This window comes from Anopheles coustani, chromosome 2 (assembly GCF_943734705.1).
Source record: "Anopheles coustani chromosome 2, idAnoCousDA_361_x.2, whole genome shotgun sequence".
NCBI lineage: Eukaryota > Metazoa > Arthropoda > Insecta > Diptera > Culicidae > Anopheles > Anopheles coustani.
In genome coordinates this window covers 75,023,909-75,047,922 of record NC_071289.1, presented here as the reverse complement: position 1 = coordinate 75,047,922, position 24,014 = coordinate 75,023,909, and the positions used below count along the sequence as shown (strand labels likewise).

The window sequence follows — 24,014 nt, the reverse complement described above, 5'->3', positions numbered from 1 at the left end:
GAGGAGATTTGTTCGATTTCTCGCAGTTCAATGCCATCGTTCTCGATTTTGTCGCCGTCGTCGTTTCGTTGTTGTGCTGCAACCGTCGTCGCCTGCTGCGAACCGTCGTCGGCTCGTTCATTCATCGCGGTATCTAGTCCAACGCAGCCGGACCGGGTACGGGTACTATCGGCAGCGAGTGCTGCTGCAACACTAGCACGACGTACATTACTGGTCGCGGTAATCTGCCCGTCGTCGCCTGCTTCGGTGATGTTGCTGCCCACCACCACACCACCATCGATATTATCTTTCGCTTGAATGGCCCGCGTCGCCGTCGTCGTCGTCGTCGTCGTCGTAGACGTCGCGGTTGTAGTTGTTGCTGCCGCTGGGATGTTTGTACCGATTTCGCTAGCGCTAGCGGACACAGCAACCGGAACGTGGGGCGGCAACAGTCGCGGCGGCGGCGGCGGCGACGACGAGAACTCACCACCTGCGTTCGGTGAAGGTAGTGATCGTGGTAGTAATAGTGCAGCGGCATCGCGGACCGCGACCGACGGGTTGTTGTTGTTGCTACAGCTATTGCTGCTGCGCTTCGATGAAGCCAATGAACAGCGGCTATCACTTACACCACCACTTGTAATTACATTACACAACGACGACGACGACGACAACGACAACGACCCAGGCAGTGATGCTGTTTTTTTCTGCACTTGCACTTTACTGCTGCTGCACACCGTGTTTGCTAGTAAACCACTTTTCTGCCTAACGGACCCGTCATCATCATCGTCATCAGCAGCATCGTCATTACCACCACGCTGTAATTGCGCTCCCTTCGGAAGCACGTGGACGGCACGGTCATCAAACAATCGGTCATTATCACTACTGCCGTGGCTTTCGGATGTCGGACACGGTTCCGGGTCACGGTTTCGTGTAGCTTTGCAGGAACATTTCGGGCCCGGCTCGCCCATCGCCACCCCGCCCGATTGTCCGCTGGCTTCGGCAAACTGCTTCCACAGCTGCTGCACCAAATCAGCCCGTACGGCATGCTCGGCCGCACGTCCTTCGGTGGCCGGCGCGGGTCCAGCTCCACCACCTCCACCGCCGTGCAACAAAAGTAGCTGTTGCTGCTGCTCGAGCAGCCAACTTTGGAAGGCGGCTATCGGAACGGGCACCGGTACCGGGACCGGTATCGGCACGTACTGCGTCGTTTGCCGCCGATTGCAGCATTCGCAATGGCAGTACGGTAACGCTGTGGACGATGTTGACGGTGACGGTGATGTGGGGGCGGCGGTTGGCGGTGGTTCCACATTCCGAGCGCACTGATGATGACCGAGCTTTTGAGGGGATCCTGCGGCCGCTGCAGTCATCGTTGCCATGGCGAGCATTTCGTAGAAGAATGTACCCTGGCGACCATCGGCCGTGGCGGCTTCCGGCATCATGTCCGGCTCGAAGTAATCCCAATCGCACTCATCCAGCGAGGCCGAGGTGGTTGGATAGCGGTTGGCGGTTCGCCGGGCGCACCGTATGGCGGACGAGGACGAAGTGGAGCTGCTGTCGTACTCTTCCTCCTTGCTCGACGAGTCCGAGCTGAAAAACACCAACCGGTACTCTTCGTAGTCCGCCGGCGGTCCGGGTGGCACCAGTGGCCGATTACTGTTGGACCTACCACCACGCATCCGGCCGACCGCTTCCGTTTCCGACGATGAGTAGCCACCAATGGTGGCCGATTCGTCGGTAAATCCATCGGCGCTGCTGCTATGGCACTCAGCTGTTGAGATCGCACAAAAGACGGTAGGCAATAGCACACCACGAACGGAAATCCACGGAAGGGAATTCAACCGATCGTACAAAGAAAAGATACTTCAATCAGAAACTTTGTTTTTTTTTTCTAAAAGCGAACATGGTGTTAGCAAGATATGGGTTGCTACGATTTACCAAACCAACTTCCTCCCCGACCCCGAGGGAGCATTAGAGGAGGCCATGAGAGAGCGGTGGTTACCAACAGAAAAGCCCGTTAAGGTTAGGTTCGGTTAGTAAGCGACTTTGCGAGCACACCTACGGCTGACGACGAACAACAACTGCTTTCCATCCTACGCCACACACCTCCAAATAATGCTAGCCCTCGATATTACACCCATTACACCAAGCTACCAACACGGTTAATACATTCCATCCCACTGAGAGGACAGTCCCATTCTACCCATTAGTTAGTAAGCGCTAATTATTATCTACATTTGGCAACGACAAAGCCACACAGTGCGTGGTTTGTTGCCTTTTCGCTCGTTTCGTAACACTTACTGTTGGAATTTGATGTTTTGCATTTGTTTTCCTCCCGGCGCTGCAGCACCACCTTCTTGAAGATGACGGCCGCCGCCTCGACAGCGTTCTGTATTTCTGCCTCACCGAGTGTCGTTTTGTTGTCCTAGAGTAAAAAAGAAAACCACACGCAAAACGAATTACATTTTAGCACCCCAAAAAAAGAACACAAAACAAAAATCCTTACCGCCGATGTCTTGTACGTAAGATTGATATGTTCGTCGCTGCTATTGTCGTCCGACTGATGGCCAGCACTCTCTGAGAAAATGCCATCGTCCAGCGACTTCGAAACATCCACATCCTGCCCTCCGCTGCCGTACTTTTCCTCCATCAGCTTCGAGGCGACAATGTCGAGACTCTTCGAGTCGCGCTTCTGCAGCCGTTGGCGCTGCAGGATCTGCTGGAAGGCTGATATTTTCCGCTGCCCGAACGACTGGAATCCGGCCACCGCTCCAGCCACGGCACTGTTGCTACCAACGCTACTAGCCATTGTCGTGGTTGCCGCGCCACCGTTGCTGTTATTGGCGAGCGTCGTAGCGGAACCTCCGTAGCCACTGGTGGATCGGTTGGTGCCAGATGTGTTCGGCGATGATCCGGTGCTAAGGCAGCTGCCACCAGCCCCGGGAGAAGTTGCCTGTTGCATGCCCTCACCGAGCGGCAGCATTTGCGGATGATAGCCCGGTGTGAGGTTGGCCGCCTTGGTGCCCATCGTGCCACAGTCGAAGGATTTGATGTTTTTCCTGCGCGGTGACGTAGCGGAAACGACCGCTGACGACGGTTTGTACTGACGATCGTGCAGCTCCGTCAGCGGTTTCGGCGATGGGATCTTGCAAATGTCCTGTTTCTTCGAACCGTATACCTGCAACAAAATGCGAAGAAAATGAGAAATCAATCACATATCACATTAAATAAAAGTATTGTTTAAAATTGCACGGGTGCTTCAAATAACTCTAATTTGTATACGCACGTACGTATATTAAAGAATTCGTTTCTACCTGCGTCTCCTTTTCTGGATGCGACAACGAGCGTCTGGTGATCGGTTTAGGTGGCTTTGCAGCTGGTGCCTCCTCGGAGATGGAGCGCATCGTTTCCGGCTTTCGTTTGACCGGTTCACTAGCCGGCATTCGCGGGCCGGCATCGGACATTTCCGCTGGAACGGCGCATTGCTGCGCGGGTGGCTGCGGCTGATGGTGCGATTCATCCTGCTCGTACATATCGCGAGACTTGCGACGCGACCGGAGCCGATCTTTACGGCTCGCGAAACCGTAGCTTCCTCCCGGGCCAACCGATTCCGGACTGGAGTCGACTGGTTGCGGCACAAAGGAGTGTCGCTGCTGTTGTATCGGGAGCAGCGGAAACGGTTCGGCCGCATACTGTTGCTGCTGCTGTGTGCGCTCGTGTACTCTCGTCTCATCGTTCTCCTCGTACTGATCGCCCAGCGATAGCTCTTGATCCTCGTCGTAAAATTCACCAACGTGCCCATACTCATAGCCCATCATCATCATGTCCTCCGCTGCCGCCGACGCCATCGTTTGCTTCGCCTCAGCGAACGTTTTCTGTTTGGGAGATGAGGATGACGAGGGGGTACGTTTGTCTGAGTGCGTGGCCTGACTAACACAGCCGATTACTAGCTCGTCTCTGACGTGCTCTTGACGTACCAGTCTCGGGGAGCGACTGCCCCCGCCGGTGCCAGTCGGTATTTCTGGCAGCATTCGGCGTCCCTCGCTCAGCGGACCCATTCCCACCATCCCCATGGCCGCTCTGGTAGCCGCCGTCATCGTATACTCTTCGTTGCTGTGACTGCGCACCTTGATCATCTTCGACGCGGCAGCCGACACGAGCGACGTCGAGGACGAGTGGCTGGTGCCTATGCCGCCGATGGCGGCTCCGCCGGCGGTCCCATTGATGGCCGCGGCCGCCGAAGGCGAGGTGCTCAAGTGCGTCGGGAAGTGCTGCTGTGAGTGGAAGGGACGTGGTTGTGGTGCGGCAGGTTGGGGAAAGAGGAAGGATGCCTTCTGGCGCGGCGAAATGGGCATGAACTTGGGCCCGTGCTGGTGCACCGTGAGTGAACTCATCGTCCCCACACCGCCCATCGGTGCCATACCGCCGCCATCTGACGAGGCTACGGATTGCGGCACGGCTACCGGGGCCGACTGAGGTGCCGAAGCCGGCTGCTGCTGCTGCTGTTGTTGCTGCTGGGAAGCTGGAAGCGTGTTTTGGCGTGCAAAGTCGGGAGAGCGCTTGATGCTGTGCGGTGACAGTTGCTTTTTGGGAGGGGATGTGGGAAGCAGCTTCATGTGCTGCTCGGGATTGGGTAGTGTCGCTTGGCGAGCCATTTGGTAGCTACGCTGTGCGGCGGCGGCACCACCACTACGATGGCCCCCCGCCCTGATGCGGGCTGGTGCCACTACTTTCGCTCGCCCCCGGCCCCGACTCGGTGCCGCTATCGGGCGATTTGTTAAACACCAACCGATTCGGGGACGTGGGCAGCTGACGCTGCTGCCCATGCGGGACAACCGCTTGCTGCCCCGGCTGCTGCGTTGACAGGGACGAAGAAGAAGGTGAAGAATGGGATTGGATCTGTAGTAGGAAGGGGTCGTTAGAGTTCGACGGAAAGGTGGACTGACGTACAAAGGGTGGAAAACGTTGCTGCTGCTTCGACGCATCGGAACCGTCCCGCTCCGGCGACTTGGAGTACAGATTGGTCCTGCTGTTCGGCGACGAGGACATCATCATTATCTTCGGACCGCTGCCATGGGCCGGCCCGCCTGCTCCTGCCACTATTCCCCCTCCCGTCTCCATCGCCATCTCGTTCGGCTTGCAGGGAAGCGTTGATTGTCTGCGTATTTTGTACCGTGCCGCCAGCGGCGACCGGTGGTGATCCGAGCCAGTGTCATTGTCCGCCTCGTTGTCCGTCTGGTACGGGCTGGTAGTGCCCTGGTTGTACTGCGGGCTCGGGCTTAGCTGCTGCTTCGGCGACACCGACACGGACACCTGTGGCATTAGGTTATTATTGCTCCCGTAGTAAATGCCCTCCGGGTTAGGCAGGGTCGATTGTCTTGGTGGCATTGCACGTCGCAGTGCCGCTGGTCGCCGATTTCCTCCACCGCCGATCGCATCCATACCTTCCTCCTCGCCCTCCTCCTCCTCACCATATTCGTCCTCGTCCGCCATCGAGAGCGGATTAAAGTACGGGTGTTTCACCAGCGACGGGTAGCTTGACTGCGACTGCTTGCGAGGAAGGTGCGGATGCGGATACGGTTGCACGTCCGGATCCCGCGTGGCACCGTTATCATCTTCTGCATCTACAAGCAAACACCACGAGGCATGGTTAATAAGATAAACTGTCGACTCGTCGCAGTTGCTCCAGCGAAAACCCCCGCGCCATTTTTCCCAAAGGGTTCCCTTCTCGATCGAGCATCCGTTTTTTTTCGTGTTTAAGCAAAGCACTACACAACCATATGATCTAGTTAGCAATGAGATGTGGCTGCCTAAAGATGAGTATACAGATGATAAATGTGGACGTAAAGATGTGAAACGATATTATGCTACAAATAATCTACACACTACTAGAATGGGGAAAAAGAACGGTATTAATGTGATCCGATGAGAGATACGACAACACTCGACGTCCGGCCATAGACATCGAGAGGTATGTGAATAGCAACAACGATAGCGATCGTGGCGTTTGCGCGCGCACTTTACAGCTACTACGAGATGATGAAGAAGGGCATGAGCGTTGCTGAAGAAGCTGAACGATGATCGATGTCGGTTCGACGGCTTCGAGACGACTTACTGGATATGGTCCACGAGCGGCGGATGCTCTTCTTCAGCCAATCCGACGTCGTCGGTGCAGCTGACGCCGTCGACGCCGGCAGGAAGTCTTTCGAGATTGAACTGCGCCGCTTCAGATTGTTGTCCGCATACTCGCTCATCCAGTCACATTCGTCGGCCAAATGGCTGGGCCTTTCGGGGCTGCGAATGGGAAATGAGGGGGAGAGACTGTTAGAAATGTTAACAAAGATCTACCGTTCTCCAAATCGTTTATCCAAATCGCAGCAGGCCGGTTCTTTTGGCCTTCCCAGGTGTCAACGAGAGATGTACAACATAAGAAAGAAAAAATAGCAGGCGTCTAAGATGCTCAACCCCCAATGGAGGGGGTGAATACAGACGCACACATAGAGAACGAGGGATGGATGGAAAACCAGGGTCCACATATTTGAAGAATGATAAGTCACGCTAATTAATACCTCAGCAGTGCGGCGCGCGTTCGTTTTGTTCGCCCCTTTTTCATTGTTTTCTTCCCAAATTCATCTACACTTCAGGTGGTTAACCCTCGACCGAAGCAAGTAGCCGTTGCAAGTGAACCTACTTTTACTTGGTTTGCGCGAAAAAATCAATCGTACTTACAAAACACACACGCTTCTGTGTAATTGATACTCTTGGCAGGCCAGTCCCAGACACACCGTACTCTGCTGATGTCGCATTAATTAGCGCATGCAAAATGAGCCCCTTGTGGGACAACTGACTTCTGTTCTACTGCTTCGAGCCATTCGACGCGCGTACACGGCGGGCGTGCAACCCCCATATATTCCGTATGAATTGTACGTGCACGTTTGTGACAAGTGACACTTGTTCGATTGATTGGAATTCTGCATTGGCATGGTAACCAGAAGCGTGGTGATTCAGGTGTCCACATTGCTGAAGGGAGGGGAGCTTGACAGGAGTGGCAAGCGAACAAACGGTTGTGGTTTTAGACGCCCCTTTCATTGAATGATTTCTTCCTGACCCGACCGCGCGTCAACTTGGAAACCCACAACAAGAAAAAGATACACAAACACATGTGCATCGTTCAGCGAAGCAAAAGCAAACAAAAAGAAAAAAAGCGGTCCTACAAAATGAACCATAGAAAACGCAACCAAACAGTACAAAACCGCATAAGGATGTACGAGAGCATATCATTATCCATTCGACACATGTCCCATAACGTGGTGAAGAACTGTTGAAAGCCACCTTCCCGAAAGCACGGCGGGGGCCCCAGGTCCCCAGGTGTATGTTTACCCGGTTTTATATCCTACGGCCGTTCGAGGCTCCTCCACTGCGCTAGGAGCTGCTGGGCTATTTTTAAACATGCCTCTTTTATTCCTTCGACACACGCTTAACCCTTTTTCTGCAACTGGATCAACTCACCTGGGGTTGCTTTAAAGCTTCTACTCACTTTAACTTTTTCCGAACGGTTAAACTCTATCCACCAGTGGTTTGCCCAAACTTCATACGATCAAATTATTGCTTCTTTCAGCTTCTTCATAATTCACAGTACAAAAAAAACACCGATTAAATGCACGATTGAATAGCCCGGAGCAACCTGCAGCGCAGTTTCACCTCCGCACCATTCAAGCTGTCTTGCTCAACTGTTGCTTGCGTTCTATACAGCACGGTGCTTGGCAAGTTGCATGGCATCAGGCAGTGCTATGCACAAATACTAACACAATCCGCGGGGCATACAAAAACTTGAAAACAGGAATGGAACTACCTGCAGAAAAAAAAGAACGCAAATACCGTTTCGATGACCTATGCTCAAACAGACCCCGCATCGACGACGGTCATTCGACCGTTTCACGATACGGACCAATCACAGCTCGCGAAGTGAGCTTTTCTCACTTCGTAAGTTATGATGTTTATGGCGCGTAATACATTTTTATGGCACGATAACGATTCAGTTAGTATTTTCTTGAAGCATAGTTTTCAAATAAGTAAAAAGCATAGTAATATTTTCTAAATACAAAAAAGTTAGTAAAAAATGAATTTAAATTTCCAATTCAAAGTCATTGTTGATTTTTTGCAGGGTGGGTCTTTAATTGCAGTAATAAAAAACGTAAAATATTTTTATTTCCGTCTTTATGAGCTTAGATTGAGAATAAGTTTTCGCGTATTGCATGGCTTCAATTACTTTTTTCATATTCAACTACTTTTTTTCACCTCAAACTAGGTTCCCAGTGGTACCGGACCGATGTTTAAAGCATTTCATTTGCTCGTGAAACTTTTTCAATTTCGCACCTTAATTTCTGATTTGAACAAGATAGCAAAAAACTCATCCAAACAAGTACAAAACACCATTTTTTGTTTATAAATTCAACAGCTCTATAGTAGTGGACGAGAAAACTTTTAGCAAAGCATCAGTCGCAACATGTGTCGAACCTGTGTGCTGCCCCAACGAATACGATTGTGACTATGGGTAAAAAGTTTTTTCAGTTACTTTGAATTTCCGGTTTCGCCAACCACGGGACGTGGAAGTGACTTCAACAACAAAGCTCCAAGCGGAAACAACGTACTGGCCTAGGGGCTGCCCTGAAGCTCCTATGAATGACAGGTGCACAAAGCAGAAAACGGCGGTTGGACTATATGTTTCCCGTTGCGCTGGGATGAAATCGGCGGTGATGATTCGTTATCGCTCACGCGCGTAGTAAAAAGCAACACACACACATACAAACAAACAAAGTGATCCTTGGGAACTTTGTTGTGTGCGCACGACCGCAAGGATATCCCCGGGTTGGAGGCGACAAATGCCATGATGGGGCGCTGAGGATTCATTTGTTTTGACGCGTGCAGGTGTATTTGTAGCACGAACCAACCAACACCACCACCACACATAACTGACATGTGTTGCTTCATATCCAAAGAGCCTGTTGCTAATTGTATCCTTACATCCTTTTTTCATTCTTTTTCCACACATCTGCCTCCTGCTCCCCTGTGAGTCACTTGTTGTGCCCAGGGCTTTATATCCAGCTTGTCCACAGTTTCGTATCGATCATTGCCGCAGCTTCGTCGCTCGAAACGGGAATAAGCTTCAACTGTTTGCTGCCTCGAATTGCATCTTTTGTGCATTTTCTGTCCAAAAAACCAACGGAACCATATTTGAACAATTCTCTCCATTTTCAAGCACAGTCTCCATCCCACTCCCGCACGCTCTCTTTCTCTATGTCCCTCTCTTTTTCTACAGCTTCCGTGCACATGTGCATGGTAGTGGCCTGTGCTACTTCCCCGGGACACTCTTGCCCGGGTGTATGGGCGGTTTTTGTTGTATCTAAACGAGCTGTGGACGGATGGGCGATGGGGAATATGTAAGGACCTTTTTGTTTGTTCGCTGTTGTTTTTGTTTTTCTGCTACAGCTGACACCATCAATCAGACTCAATGCAGGCCCGGTTAGTTCGCGATTTATTTTACCACTGCTATTTATCTTAACCCTTGGGTGTCCTGGGAAGGCTATTATGTTACGCACGTTGGCGATCGCTTAGTGTAAATTAAACTTTTCGATTACGAGTAGTTAAAAAAAGGCTCCAAAAGGCTAAAATAAACTTTTGAGAAAACTCTTATGCCTTTTTTATACACACAGCATACAGCATCAGAAATATAGCATATTCCGGAAAAAACCTTGAACATTTAGCTACGAGGGGATGACTTATAAGATCGTAACATACACGTTCCAGAAAATGCACTTACACTCTTTGATGAGGTTTCTTAAAGATCTCGAGACAATTTAGGCCACTACGATTGGGAAATGTTTTAATGATACCAGCAGAGCTGACTTGAAATTATCTGCGATATTTCCCAATTGAACTACAGACAATGCATACAAATTTAAAAATGCTTTTGTTCTTACAGATACATTGCTCACAAATGTAAAAAAGCGAGAACCGATACGAAATGTCAAACTGATATGAAGCTATAATCAATTGTGAAATAGGTTCTCTATTCCAATAGTGGCTATAATGGTTTATGTTTAGATTATTGCTATGGTTTTCTAAATGCTTCAATAATAATATTTCATTACATATAGAGCAGCATTCACTATCGTGGAAAGCTAATTTTTGTTTTGTATTTTTCAACTCGCCCAACATTTCAAACAAGGGGTTGATGAAAAGGGTTGAATCTCAAACAAAGGATTTGTTTTGCAACGCGTTCCACATACATGGCGTGACAATGAACAGTGGTTTATTTAAAGAAATGTTTTATATAACTTCTGCAAAAAACTGGAACCCCTTCCCAAGTCATATATAGATTAAAAAGCATCCCTTCTTACATCTGCCTGGTAGCGTCGAACTGCTTGCGAAGTGGTTGCGTCACGACGCCATGTCCTAGCGCCGAATCCGTTCCGATGGTGGTCACGACTTCCTGTTGGTGCCGGTGCACGTTCAGATGGGCTGCCTGCGACTGTCCTCCGACCGTCGACGGTCCCATGCCCTGCTGGTGGGCATGCTGAAGATGCTGAGGATGCTGCTGTTGCTGCTGCTGTTGCTGGTATTCCGGGTCACCTCCGTGAACTGGTACTGCACTGACGACGGCGGACTTTACCGTGCCCGAGGTCACCGGATGGTAAAGGTTGTTGTTCGTGTGGAGCTCTGTCAGCGGACGTGTACTAGGATTGGGACCACCGATGGTCCCAGGGGTTGGTGGCAGCCGGGCCCGTCCACTGGCCATCGTGCGCTCAATATCCTGCCGAGTGTCGTATCCCCTGTTTGAATCCAGGTGCGAGATGATTCGGTCCCCGAAACCGGAAGGCACGGAATTTTTCCCGAAGAAAACAAAAATGACAATGGAAGAAAAATCTGTTACTCGGCAGTGTCTTGCAAGAAACCGCATGAACGCGGGAAAAGGCAACAAGTTATAATCAAATCATGGCAAGGCTGTTGGGTGGTTACTTCCTCCAAAGGTGGGAAGGAAAACCATTATTGCAAGTACACGGTAGAGATAAAAGGCAAGGCTTGTATGTAAAAAGATGTTCTAATAGTCTCGAAGCACGTAAAGGGGATCTAAAAGAGGACAGCTCTGACATTAGAACGCACCGTTATAAGTAGGAAGCGGTCAATTTCCTTGTTTCATTAACAGAAATTAAATGTCTCTGGATACCGGCAGAATGTACACCCCAGAGTCTGTCTTCTGAGGTTTTCATTCAGGCTTTTCTATTGTTTCACCCGTTGGTAAAGAAGGAAGGATAAATAAGAGAAGTGTAGCCAAGGGCGGAGGTAGTAGGGGTCGTACCCGAAGGGAGACGACGACGAAAAATAGATGTTGGCAAGGAAAAGGGCCACTCGCAACCGCACTCGATGGAGCGGGTATCCATTTCCATGTGCTTTTCACTTCGCCCACATTTATGTAACACATTTTCCCACCGGTTGTCACCGTGGTTTCCGCCACAGTCACATGCTCTCGCTCTCCAGGGCTTTCGGTTGGTCCTTGCCAACCGACTCCGCTACGACTTCGAACCACCGATTCCGCGCGCGGTTGGGTATACTAATAACAGTAACAATAACAATAACAGTAACAATAATATAGTGTTTCCAATACAATCCGTCCGGGGGAAACCGATGACGGTTCGGTTTGGCTGCGGTCGAGAGTGGGTTGAAGTGGACGGGATGTGTATTGATTATTCGATGATATCTTTCATCTCGTTAGTTTACAGCACGCTAGAGTCATAAAAAAACACAAACCCAACCTACAAGGACCACTTCGCTTTTTTTTTTTTGTTTTACTTAAAGTAGCACATTTCAATCAACAGGAAACACAGTTGTTCTAATGCTGACCGAAAACGGATATTCACGACGCAATCTCCCCACCGAAGGTTCACATGGACAGCTAAAGGAGATCTGGGATAACAATAATAGCCAGTTCGTTTGCTTTCCTTCCAAATGTTGAAAGACTTCATCCTCGCTGGCGCAATCGGAAAACTTATGCAATCGTGGTAATGAACGAGCGTCAGGCAACATCATGAAATGCCCCCGAGGTGCGATGGTTTGCGCCGGAAAGGGTGAATCATGTATTTCTATTCGTTTGGAAAGAAATTTTGTTCTCCATAAAAATGAATACTTTTTTTAAATTATGTTCTCCAAGTTTGCGGTTCAAATATCTTTTCGTTCGTTCAAACTTGTTGCACTTGTGAGAGATTTGTCTAGGGGTTTTGAATTATGAGGCATTTTTCCGGACATTCTTATGAATCGTCTTGTCCGTATTGGAGTGTTGCAAAACCGCAATTTGAATCAAATCGTCTCTAGGACTAGGACTATGTTAGCGGTGGTAGGACATAAGTATGGTAATTATTCAACAAAAAGAGAAAAAAAAGCTACATTAATATACCTTTGTCCACGTTCTCCGCAAGGATTTGACAGGTAAATTAACCCCCAGGAACGCTCAGAATGCTCGGCAGGTGATAATTGAGCAACCCCCAACCTATGTGTATGTGTCCGTCCGTGGTTGGTTGGTTGGTTGGTTGGTTGGTTGGTTGACCGGGGTTGGCTCACCGAACGAATCCTCAAACGAATTCCTTTCCTGCCGCTTTTGCTGCCTTGGGTCCCCCGTTCCCTCACAGCCGGAACCCTTCCGCCCCACCGAGGGCTGCCACACGCGTTAAAGTATTTCCACGAGCCGCTCGTACATCGACCACACATACAACGCACCAACACGCGCACCTCGCCGTCACGCACGACGCACGAAAAAGGCCCAGTTTACACGCGTACACATACCCACAACCCGCGTAAGGAGCTGACACTTGTTTCTTTTTTTATTTTATTTAATTTTTTTTGTATACCCCACGTAGGCTACTCACTCCTTTATCGCCGCACACTGGTTCACTCGGGACGCGGACCAAAAACCCAAAAACTACCCCCAGATGAAAGGATCGCTAGCGGCTAGGCGTTCCGTAAGTGAATAATATTGGCAAAACTGTGGGCCCGTTCCTTTTGCTTTTATTTTGCAGTTGTGGTGCTCCTTGTTCGGTGTTATTGTCGCCGACACACACGTGGATGTGATTGATTTATTTGTGGAATCGCTGTATCGCGAAGGACCACGGCCAGCACCAGAAGGATATGTACACGAGCGACACAATAGGGCTCCTCCGCACGCAGCGTACGGGATCCGAATTTTACGGGCAAACACACGCACACGCACACACATAGACACACATACACTAGCACGCACGGCTACTCCGCTGCTGGGTAGCAGGGACACAGGTGAACAGGCAAAACCCGACCGACTGCGACGAGGAGCGGGAGGCACGAGTAGAGAAGGATTTACCCACCAGAGCCTGGGGTTTGGCAAATTTGGTATCAATTAAAATCGTGTTGCCCGTGGAAGACAATGAGCTAGACGAGGAGGGGGGAAATGGGAGTGTATCCGGCGGAGGCTAGGTACTACGGCGAACGACAGCGGGGAAATATCTTGCGACACCGCAGAGTTGCAACACCGAAGAACAATCGAATGGTGGTTAAAAGGGTGAGAACTATACACAAAACCAGGCTTTCGCTCACAAATTCGCTACACTACTATGGACAGGCTACGCGTTCTAACCGAAAAAGGCCCTACGGACGCTCCATAAATCACCTTAGGCCGCTTGCCTTGCGAACAAATCAACCAACGAACCGACCGAACGAACAAAAAAGTGCTTTTGAACTTTGCAAAACGTATCCAGGCACTGCGAGCGTGGAGCGCGTGAGTCCTGGCCACGAGGATTCACGAACACAGCGCCAGCAGTGGCGACCAGTTGAATATGTCATTCTGCTAGTCCTATCCCCACCGAAAAACCCGATCGAGGCCCGCCAGGATGGGTCCGCGCGCGCTCGTCGGCTTTGGGTTTGCTCCTTGCCAGACCTGGCGCCTGTTGCAGGCACAGGAGCGAGACACCACGATGACGATGACGACGACGACGACGACGTGCTGGAGCAGCAACGTCGGAGGGACGAGAGTTCCAGCCGGGAGTGAGATAAGGAAAGCAGTACAAAGCAAGAGCATGAGCAAAAGTCAGTGTTTAGTAGTGGCGCAGAGAGTTCGGCCACTTTATGTGTGTATTTACGACAATCGTTGCCTTTTTTCGCCCGCCACTAGGCAAGCCGCGAGCTAGCGGCTGTAGGTCCTTTTAACGCTAAGATGGTGAATGGAAGGTGGCACGCACACTACTGGATTACCGAAAAGTAGCCCTTCCGTTCTCCAGTCCCTCAATGCCAGACTGTTGGAAAGCTCTACCGATTCAGGATAGCGCGACCACGCGCAACAGGAGAGCCAGGATCAGCGACCGGCAAGGCTCTATGCCGTGCCGCCCCGAGCAACAGGAGAGATAGTACAGTACAGTCTACACGCTACTGCACACAAACAGGTACAAATCAGCTCCATAAGCCTTGGCGGAAGGATTATGGTGAAGTGTTTCAAAGATGTATGATCCCCTTTCTAAAGGATCCTTACAAATTGTCTGAGGCTTTCGGGACTACGGCATTTTTTTAAGGTACTACAGGAATTTGTGATACTATTTTTTTTTTTTTTTTCTATTGAATGTTTTGTTGTCAATGAAAAATATGTGAATCTACAAAGATTGATGGTGGATTATTGATGTGTAAAAGTATAAAAAGTTTGATATACAATATTGCGCCCAGCAGGTATGCAACGGATGACACATATAATATATTTAATAAATTCTAACCTCCAAGAGTTTAGGCTTTTTTTAATAGAAACTAGCGTTTTTTAGTAGAAAACATAACATGTTATTCTCTATTCATTTAAATGATAGGTTTGAAACACGTACTTTCGAATTTGCTTCGATAAGTTTCGGTATGGTGTAGTACAGGACAAGAGCACGTGTTACAACACCGCCTATAGGCGGTTCAGACCGAAAAATGAAGTCCAAATTAAAATACCATTTATTTTACAAACGATGTTTGCATCATACCAATTATTTACTATAACTTACGTAAAATTGCAAATATCCTGATGTGTAAATACCCTATTTACATGGTCAATTCGTTAACCTGTTTGAAGAGATTCAAATAATGACTAATCCAAATTGCTCCGAGCTGGAATCGTTACGCAAACCTAGGTCCGGATTCGATTTCTCACCACTAGTGCAGACATAATTTGACGTTTCTATCATATTAAAAACACAGTCATATTTCACAAAAAATCAAGTGTAAAGAAAGGAAAATGTAGTAACATACTTAGGACAAAGTTGCGTGGCTTTAAAATACCTTTCATTTGAGGGATCATTTGTCGAAATTGGTTGAGGAACTAAAAAGTTATTGGCAATGTGGCATTTTTTTAAACCTAAACTCCAAATCAAGCTGTCTTTATCTTTTCACTGTAAAGTGCTATCTCTGTCCATGCCACAGGCGAAGCGAACGTCGACGGACTGTCATTTCGCGTTTTGTTTTTGTCACTAGCAAAAATGGTTTTTGTGGCGAGAGAAAATTAGAACGAAAACTATAAAAATATCGAAAAACAAGCTCGTCAGCCTGCGACAGACTGCTCCAGTGCTAGCTGTTTAGTGCTTCCGTGGTCATATATTGAGCCTGCCATTGCAGGGGTGTTTGAAGCCAGTTAAGTATGAATTCTTTTTAATAGTCTCTGGCGGATTGCGATTGTACGAGAACAACAGACGAATTCCAAACAAGAAAAATGGGCCTGTTTGCTAGCAGACAGAATGCCACGGTCGAGGAGACGGACGTGAGCCTGAACCATCTGTACAAGTATCCACCTCGAACGGGTAAGTGGTGGAAATAGGACGCACCAGCCGTGTTCCAGTTTTGCAGCCACAGTGTACGGTTTCCCGTTTTCTTTCTACCGTAGGCAATTACTTTGGAACACATTTCATAATGGGTGGAGAGAGGTTCGATACGCCTCAACCGGAAGCTTACCTGTTCGGAGAGAACGCTGATCTGAATTTTCTCGGTTCCAAACCTACACCAGTGAGTCGGATGAAGTGTAGCCCGTCGTATGTTCGTCGTTTTATAATAGGGTATTATCGTTTTTTGGTTCGTTCACAGTTCCCCTATCCACCGCCCCAGGCAACGGAGCCAACGAAAACCCTTAAAAGTCTCGTCAACATTCGCAAGGAGTCGGTACGCTTTGTGAAGGTGTCGGAAGGTGGCTCCAATGGGAACAAACTGTCCAACACTGCCCTGACCATTGCCAACGGTGATCCCGCGGGGAAGGGCCACTCAGCACCGGCCATCAACAATGGCAACGGCATCAGCAATGGCTACAACATCGAGTTCGTGTTCGATGCCGACCACGCTTGTCTTATTACGATCTACTACTTCTGCATTGAGGACATCGGGGCGGGCGGGTTGAACTACATCTCGCGCGACTCCTCCATGACCTCGGAGACGTTCCACTTCCAGCGCGGCGTGAACCAGGTGTTCTCGGCGCCCCATCACATCATCTATCCCGCACTGTACGCGGAGGATGATCTCTCATATAACCCCGAGAAAGACACGTTCCCCGTCGTCATACACTGCGTGGTGGGAGATGGAGGATCAACGGCCACAACAGCACCGACCGGTGCGGATGTAAGCGAAGCTAACGCGAGCCGCCAATCGCACGCCACGATCTGCGTTATCGATCACCACTCCGATGGCACGTACGCGTTGCGAGCGCTGAAGCAGAAAATTTTCGTTGACGGGCTGTACTATCTGCTGCAGGAGATCTATGGCATCGAGAACAAGCTGACCAGCAAATCCATCACGGACGAAGAGACGGAAGACAATGGAAGCGAGTGCGTCATCTGCATGTGTGACACGCGCGACACACTCATCCTGCCTTGCCGTCATCTGTGCCTGTGCAACTCGTGCGCCGATTCCCTGCGCTACCAAGCGAACAATTGCCCGATCTGTAGAGCGCCGTTCCGGGCGTTGCTGCAGATACGGGCGGTGCAGAAGGATACTGGGAATGGATTGCCGTGCGGGGGTGCCCCGGCTGGACAAAATTCGACTGATGTGAGTACATATAGGACACTCCAAACCCCCTTTCCTTTTGACTAAGAATGAAAACAAAGTTCACCATAGATATTCCCTTTGTTGGGCAATAAAAAGGGAGCTGGAGTAGCGTGATCCAGTAGATTATCCCTATCCGATTGAACCTATCTTATCTGTCACACCAAAATAGACTTTAAATTTTAATCACTTCTGCTAGCCACACAGACAAGCATTAATAATATTATCGCTTTTCAACAATTATGTGCTAAATTTCCTTTTGATTCATTTCTCTTCATGTAAAGGGTGCTGATAACATTCCTGCCGGTTATAAAACCATATCACTCATCGAGGCGCTCAACGGACCGACCGTTTCTTCGAAGGCAATTACAAGCGGTAACGATGCGACTGCACCGACAGACACCGGAAGCGACAATAATCGGGTATGTCGCAGGTGGTGTTATTGTTTGAGTTTTTTTTATTGTGCGTTGATTTTTGTTTTTGTTACAGAGCACCGAAAACGGCTATGGATTCCGCAGCAAAATGACTAAATCGTCTACTGACCACAGTAGCAATGGCGAGCTAGCAAATGGAAGCATCGTCTCGGAGAAATCACCCGCCGACATACGAATGCATCTGTTGGCTGCCGATGGTGACGGTGGCTCACCGGGCGACGGTAGCGAAACCATTGGCGGCGGTGTCACCAATCCGACCGTGTCGACCAAGAAGGAGCTTCTCTCGAAACACTCCCCACTGCTGCAGCGGGCTCCCGTCAGCAAGGACAAAAATCCGCGTGAGAAAGGAAGCCTCCATCGCATCGGAGCCAACGCGAACGGCGGCGCCGGGGGACCGAATGGGCCGGGCAAATCGAAGTCGGGCGGAGAAAAATCAATCGCCTTCCAGCTGGTGCATGAAAAGCCCGTGGCGACGGCAGCGGGTGGTGGTGGTAATGTTGGTGTACCTCCGCTTGGTCTTACCGTTGGGTTGCCAAAATCTGCCGACACGAAGGTGACAACCGATCCGAACGAAAACGACGACGACAGCGATGGGGAGAAACTATCGCCCTTGCTTCGGAAGAGTGCCGAGAGCTACGATTCGAAAAAGTCTCCTCACGGGGACAGTGCGATGAAGAAATTGCTGACCGGTGGTGGAATCGGATCGGGTGCTGGCAGTGAGATGAAAACATCCCCTTCAACAGTCATCACCGAGCTGCTAAAGGGAGCCATCATCGGGAATGACGATATCGGCGGGAATGGTGTGGTCGTCACAGGAGGGGGCAGAGCAGGAGTGGGTGGTGTTGGTGGTAGCATCATCACAATCGTAGCAGACGATTCCGAGGATTACTACACGCCGGAAGATCCACCGGCAACGAGCCCGTTGAAATCGATCGACGACGACGACGAGCTGCCAAAGCTGGCAGTGGAACCCGACGTTGGCCGGAAGCTGCTCTCGGGTAGTGTCGGTGTGCCGATGCCATTATTGACCACCTCCTCTCCAACGTCAGCCCCAGCGCCAGCTCCACCGTCGGCACTGTCCGTGCTGAAGGAAGAATTCTCGCAGGGTTCGCTACCGGACAGTCCGATTAGTGGCAACTCTCAGACTTCCACCCGTAGTTCGAGCGATAGCTACTCGTCTAGCTCCAGCACCCGACAGCTTCTGTCATCCGGCGCGGTAGCTAACGACACACCGACCCACGTGCTGAACTCAGGCGACTCCACTACCAACGGCCACAGCGGGGCATCCAAGAGCATCGAGTGTAGCATTGAGAGTGATTAGTCACCTATTAACGAGGTGAGTCCTGGTTGTTGTAGCTTAAAATGCTGGAGAAAATATTTAACCTGTACATATTTAACTGTACATGATTGTAAGACCATTTCAATTGAAAACATTTTACATTAGATTTTTTTTACAGCCTGATGCTTTTACACCATCCTTCAGGGCCGGTAGGAGCGATGGCTGATTGACGAATTCTGCAACTGTTTGGCAATTTCCAGGTGTCGGCACCGATGAGCCCAACCACTACTCCCAGGGTGGTTTACCCACGCCGTCATACTCTCATTATTTAAATTATCAGCCAGTCAGGCGGCATCGGTTCCGATTTACTGATCTAGTTCCGCGAGGCTTATGGTAGGAGGTTTTTGCTAAACTTCCTATGGTAAATTTTCTTCTGCGGCTAATCCAACTAGATAAAAACATGATCAATACGTTTAGCATAAGTGTGGAAGTTCACGTAAAATTATTAAAAATAAAACAATATTTTCATAATCGATCAATCGCGGTACTTCGCAGTGTACAGAGAGTACCGTTTAAAGTAAAGATTTTCTATTTCTATCAAAACAGCGCGCGAAAATGGAAGAAAGAAATTTAACCCGTCTAACAATAGCAAATGCATTTTAATCATAAATCTTATATAAAGGATAGCAGCTGTTATCCTTTGCCATTTCTTAGTGCGATGTTTTATTTCGGAACATTATGTCGACTCTCAATGCACGCTACCAACGCCCTCTATACGTCAGATTTGAAAACGGATGTCGGAGGACATTTAAGCAATTCAAAAAAATAATTTCATCTTAAACCAATTGCTAACAAATTTATTGGCTTTTATCTATTGAGAACATTTGGTATTTTCTTTTAAAATTAGCTGTTTTTCTCTCATTTCATTTTCATTTTCCTATTCTTGTATCGTATTTCCTCCGTTTCACTATCATGCTGTACTTCCAGATCAGGTTCTATTCTGTCGTTAACCAGCAAAAACGTCGAAAAACCCATACATCGCATTGTTAATGGTACGCGTGATCATTCGTCCAAATTTCTAGAGTAATAGGAGAACAATGTATAATAAGAATGTGAATGATCGGTGATGTTAATCATTTACTTACCAACTTTTGTCGTCGCAATTTTAACGGAGATGCTTGAACATCTTCGAAGAAGAAAAGCATAACCAGCAGAATTATGACAAATACACCGTGTAAAAGCATTCGACTTTTTTGCAGCATCATATTGGTTACTTTATTCACTGCACATAAGCACAATTAATATGCTTTTCGATATGGAGTAAAACTTGCCGTCGTTCATATGAACCACCCTGGGTAAAGCTTAACACAGCACTTGCAAGCAGCTGGTTCAAGAGGTTACTTGTGACCTATGCAGGTCACAATAAGTCCCCACTCTTTGCCATAGAATTAGGGGAGGGAGGGCTGGGAAAACAGTCTTGATGAAAATGATCCAATTTCCGAACTGAACGCGTATGTTATGTTGATAGAAACGTTCGCACCGGTTGCTTCCGTTGGGAATGATATTGACCTAGGCTTAAAAGCTCTCTCATTGAAAGACATGAATTCAAAAACTCCTTATGGTAAATACTGTAGTATTTAAGTAAGAGGCTAGGATACAAACCAATAAATTCAAACTCAACGAGCGAGTAAGAAAAAATGTCTAAATAGACAATAAGGAATACCACCTAATACCCACTGGTACTAGAAACATATTTTTTGTTTCAATTGAAGATCACAAATGTGAAAGTTGAACAAGATAGAAAAAATCAGCAAAAAGAAATTGCACTTACCTTTGGGTTGTGAAGGGTGCAACTACATTGAGGGTGAAATTTACGCAAAAAAACAAAAAGCAACAATGGAAAACGTTACCCTTCGCACAGTAAAGGGCGCCCTTGCGTAAATGTGAGAACTGTAACAACAACATTCCCCCAATCATGAAAAAAAACAATCGACTCTTCTCTAAGACGATGAAACTAGTTATTTTGCAACACACTCAACAATCGCAATAAAAAATACCAACTTGTCTGGTTTTCAGACCATTAGTAGAAGAAAGAGATTAATTGCCATTTTATGTAACAAGGTTCCGGGGAAACGTTCTTTTTTATTCTTTCGTGTTTTTCGCTACCTCTCTGTTTCTGGTCTGGGTATTATACACTTTACTTTTTCCTCAACAACTAAAGCTTGCACAATAATTTATTTACATTTATTTACAAATGTTTTGTTAAACGAAGAAACGTAAGAAACGAACAATAGAAAGAAATAGTATGAAAAATAATCGCCTCTTACTCAAGAAGAAATCTTCCAAATATATAAACAAGATTACGTGCTTTCTACACATAGGCAGAGTAACAGGCATCATTGGATACATTTCAATCTTCTATAACTAAAAATAATTTGAAAAGCCTTTCTCTTTCAACTGGCATGGTAAAGGGGATGACATATTTCGCGTAAGAAAATTTACAAACTCATCGGTGGAATCCATCTTGTTCTTCTTGGCGTAATGACCTCTAGGTCATGCCTGCCCGTTAAGGGCTTACGAGACTTGTTTCCCTGTTGTACATGGATAGTCAGTCCTCTCGTACAGGGGACGGTCCGGTCTCGGTTGGGATTCGAACCCACGCCGTCGAGGTGTTGAGCCCCGGCGCTCATGAGCCGATTTTCTAACCGGCACTACCGCTCGGCTGTCGCGGACCCCCAAGACGGTGGAATCCATATGGTCACTAGAAATGCTAAGTTTTTTTGATGAGTGGGAAAAGAACAAAATGTCAGGGGGTACAAAACAGGCTTGTACGAACACTTTATTAAGTGACTGTATGTATAGTTATCAGTATCTTTATTATAATAATTTAACATCTTACATTCTAGATGTACCGTATAATCATTTATTTCCCACGATCTGTTCCTACACGCGGCGAAGAAAAGGTCGAGGGTTGGTGGTGCTTTGCTGCATAAAAATCAAGGTAAATCTTACGGTTATTGAAGTGCATTCTTAAAAGAGTCCTTATTAAGAGTTGCTGGCGCACGGGTGACGAAGCACACTAAATTCCTATAAATCACTTAGTATAAAATTCGCATCTGTAGCTGCAAGTAAGCTAGTTGTCTACCTCGGTTTGTCTTTTGTCTGTTCCTTCCTTGTTGCTGTGTGTTAAAGGTAAATATAACGAACCGTTTCATATATGTACGCTATGGGTTTAAAATGGGTGCACACCTATGGGGTTTGCTGTAATGCAATTTAAATATATTGTTTATTGCTATCCCTTTCAACACTGTCGCCGTTTGAACTGTACCGGAGGTAATTTTTGCTAAAGAATAAATGAGCAAATCGTATACAACACAACTGACGAACGGCGCATGATACGAGCGTGTATCATTGTCTAGTTGAACAAATAAAAAATTAAAAAGAATGAACATCTCAGTATGATCCTCCTTGCCTGAGGTAACTTCATGATGAATCGGATGTCGCTTCTCCCCTTGCGGGTGCTCTAAAAGTTTACAAGCGCCTTCCAGCAGCGTACGGAAAAGTACTAACCCTACCCGTAACCTAGTATTGGCTAATATGGCATTAAAGTACATAAAGGAAATTATAAATTTAAAATTTTACACACACACACATTTCGTTTTGAACGAGCGATTTGTGTTGGAACTGGTGAAATGGTTGAGATTAACGAAGATAAATTGATAAAAAAATAATGAACAATCGACGCGCGCGCCTTTTTCCACTCAATAATAATAAAAAAAAAACTAACTTACTTTTCCCCCCCTTTTTTATGTACACCATATAGTAATGGCCAATCGTGCCTTGAACGTCGCTTACTACAAATTGTACTGCAAATAATTGGCTGCCACTTCTTGCCGAAGAATGTCTTTTCGTGTTTCGTGTCTCAGATCGTCTTTTCGGGGAGTAGTCTTTTATGCCACCCCCTGGTCGAGGTGTTTCAACAGATTGAGCTAAATTTTGTTTTAAACTTGTACTTGTACTCTCGAAAAGAAATGTTCTTTCCCCTCCTTCCAGGATGCCCTGCGTAAATGCTTCATCAATGGTGCTCCATCTTCAAAACCGGGTAATTTTCGCATTATTGTCTACTAATTTCTACACATTTTGCTTAAGGAAAATAAAACAATCACTATAAATAAAGGCAATGAACAATTTGACAGCTTTGTTGGAAAGCGTTATCCAAAGCAAACATCTTTTACACCTATGGCAACAACAAAATAACTCTGAAACCATTTCAATAGAAGCAGACAATATAGTGAGAACGATATAATGTAACCAAAATCTACGAGAAAACCATTCAGGCCGACTGAACGAGCCACGTGTGTTTCACTTTTCCATACTCGATAGATTACGTTATTAATTGCCGTCCATAATTGAATACTGGTAAAGTCTTTTCATTGACCACTTGCGACGCCCAACCGGTATTTAGCGCGCGATAAAATATTTCAATTGACTGAGCAAATAATTGAGAACTTGTGCACCACACATGAAAGAATCGTTTTAATGCGAACAACAGTGGCTTGCACGTGCTACCCGCTCGAGTTTACATATCTGTGGCGTAGTTTTGTTGTATGTTAAGTGCAGTAGAAAGCGCCCATTGATTTTGTGTTATCGGTTTTGGATAGGTACGGTAAACGACGGATATATAATGTAGCTATGTGGTTTTGGTTTGTTTTGGTGGCTAAAGTACGCTGGATCGAATATGTTTACGAGTGGTGGTTTGTCCATCCTATAAACCTTTTTTTTCTATATTATATATGTATGCATATATGAGAATGGTAATATGGCAGATAAAGCATAGGGGGTTTTTTTGTGGTGTTTCAATATTCTTCTTAGCCTAATTTCAGCACACTCGCGTTTCGCGACCCCTGCATTCGTGATAGGTAGTCCCTTTTTTTAGTGTTTTCTAGAACCATAATTGTTTTATCAGTTTTGCTTTAGCAACTGCCCTACATTGCTATCCATTCTGTGCTCGGCGGCTCTAGGTGTCCTTTGTGCAAACACACAACTAATTGACTAACTGACCGCCGCCGCAGCCGCCGTCTGTTCCTCATTCGTATGGCCGAACGCGCAATCGTACCCTTTTCCAGGTTTGAGCAAGTCGATCGTTAAGGGGCGTCTGCTCTTGCAATGACACGATTTTCTAGTATGATATGAGAGGATGTGGGAACTTGTATCGTTTCTCCTTGGAAGCCTTGGCTAATGCGGCGCGCGGTTGATAT

The 24,014-nt window shown here is 47.5% G+C and overlaps 2 protein-coding genes across 3 annotated transcripts in view; one reads left to right on the top strand and one right to left on the bottom strand.

Moving 5' to 3' along the window:
• Positions 1-13,579, bottom strand: part of LOC131265016 (uncharacterized) — a 30,237-nt gene extending 16,658 nt beyond the window's left edge. The window contains exons 1-9 of the mRNA XM_058267278.1: positions 12,428-13,579; positions 10,377-10,808; positions 6,092-6,270; positions 4,670-5,600; positions 3,954-4,638; positions 3,291-3,851; positions 2,483-3,154; positions 2,278-2,401; positions 25-1,747 (exon numbers count right to left, since the gene is read on the bottom strand). Coding sequence (XP_058123261.1) covers positions 25-1,747; positions 2,278-2,401; positions 2,483-3,154; positions 3,291-3,851; positions 3,954-4,638; positions 4,670-5,600; positions 6,092-6,270; positions 10,377-10,808; positions 12,428-12,738 — 5,618 coding nt within the window. The 5' untranslated portion in view covers positions 12,739-13,579. The remainder of the gene's footprint in view (positions 1-24; positions 1,748-2,277; positions 2,402-2,482; positions 3,155-3,290; positions 3,852-3,953; positions 4,639-4,669; positions 5,601-6,091; positions 6,271-10,376; positions 10,809-12,427) is intronic.
• A 1,925-nt stretch (positions 13,580-15,504) lies between these two features.
• Positions 15,505-19,328, top strand: LOC131262154 (uncharacterized). Of its 2 annotated transcripts, none has more exons than XM_058264088.1 (6): positions 15,505-15,815; positions 15,899-16,017; positions 16,096-17,046; positions 17,328-17,465; positions 17,533-18,813; positions 18,935-19,328. In XM_058264088.1, exons 1-5 carry the CDS (start codon positions 15,728-15,730, stop codon positions 18,796-18,798), a joined length of 2,562 nt encoding a protein of 853 aa, XP_058120071.1. In that variant the 5' UTR covers positions 15,505-15,727; the 3' UTR covers positions 18,799-18,813; positions 18,935-19,328. The 2 variants fall into 2 exon arrangements, with proteins under 2 accessions (XP_058120071.1, XP_058120072.1); XM_058264089.1 differs by having other exon boundaries at positions 18,922-19,328.
• Positions 19,329-24,014: the final 4,686 nt, after the last annotated feature.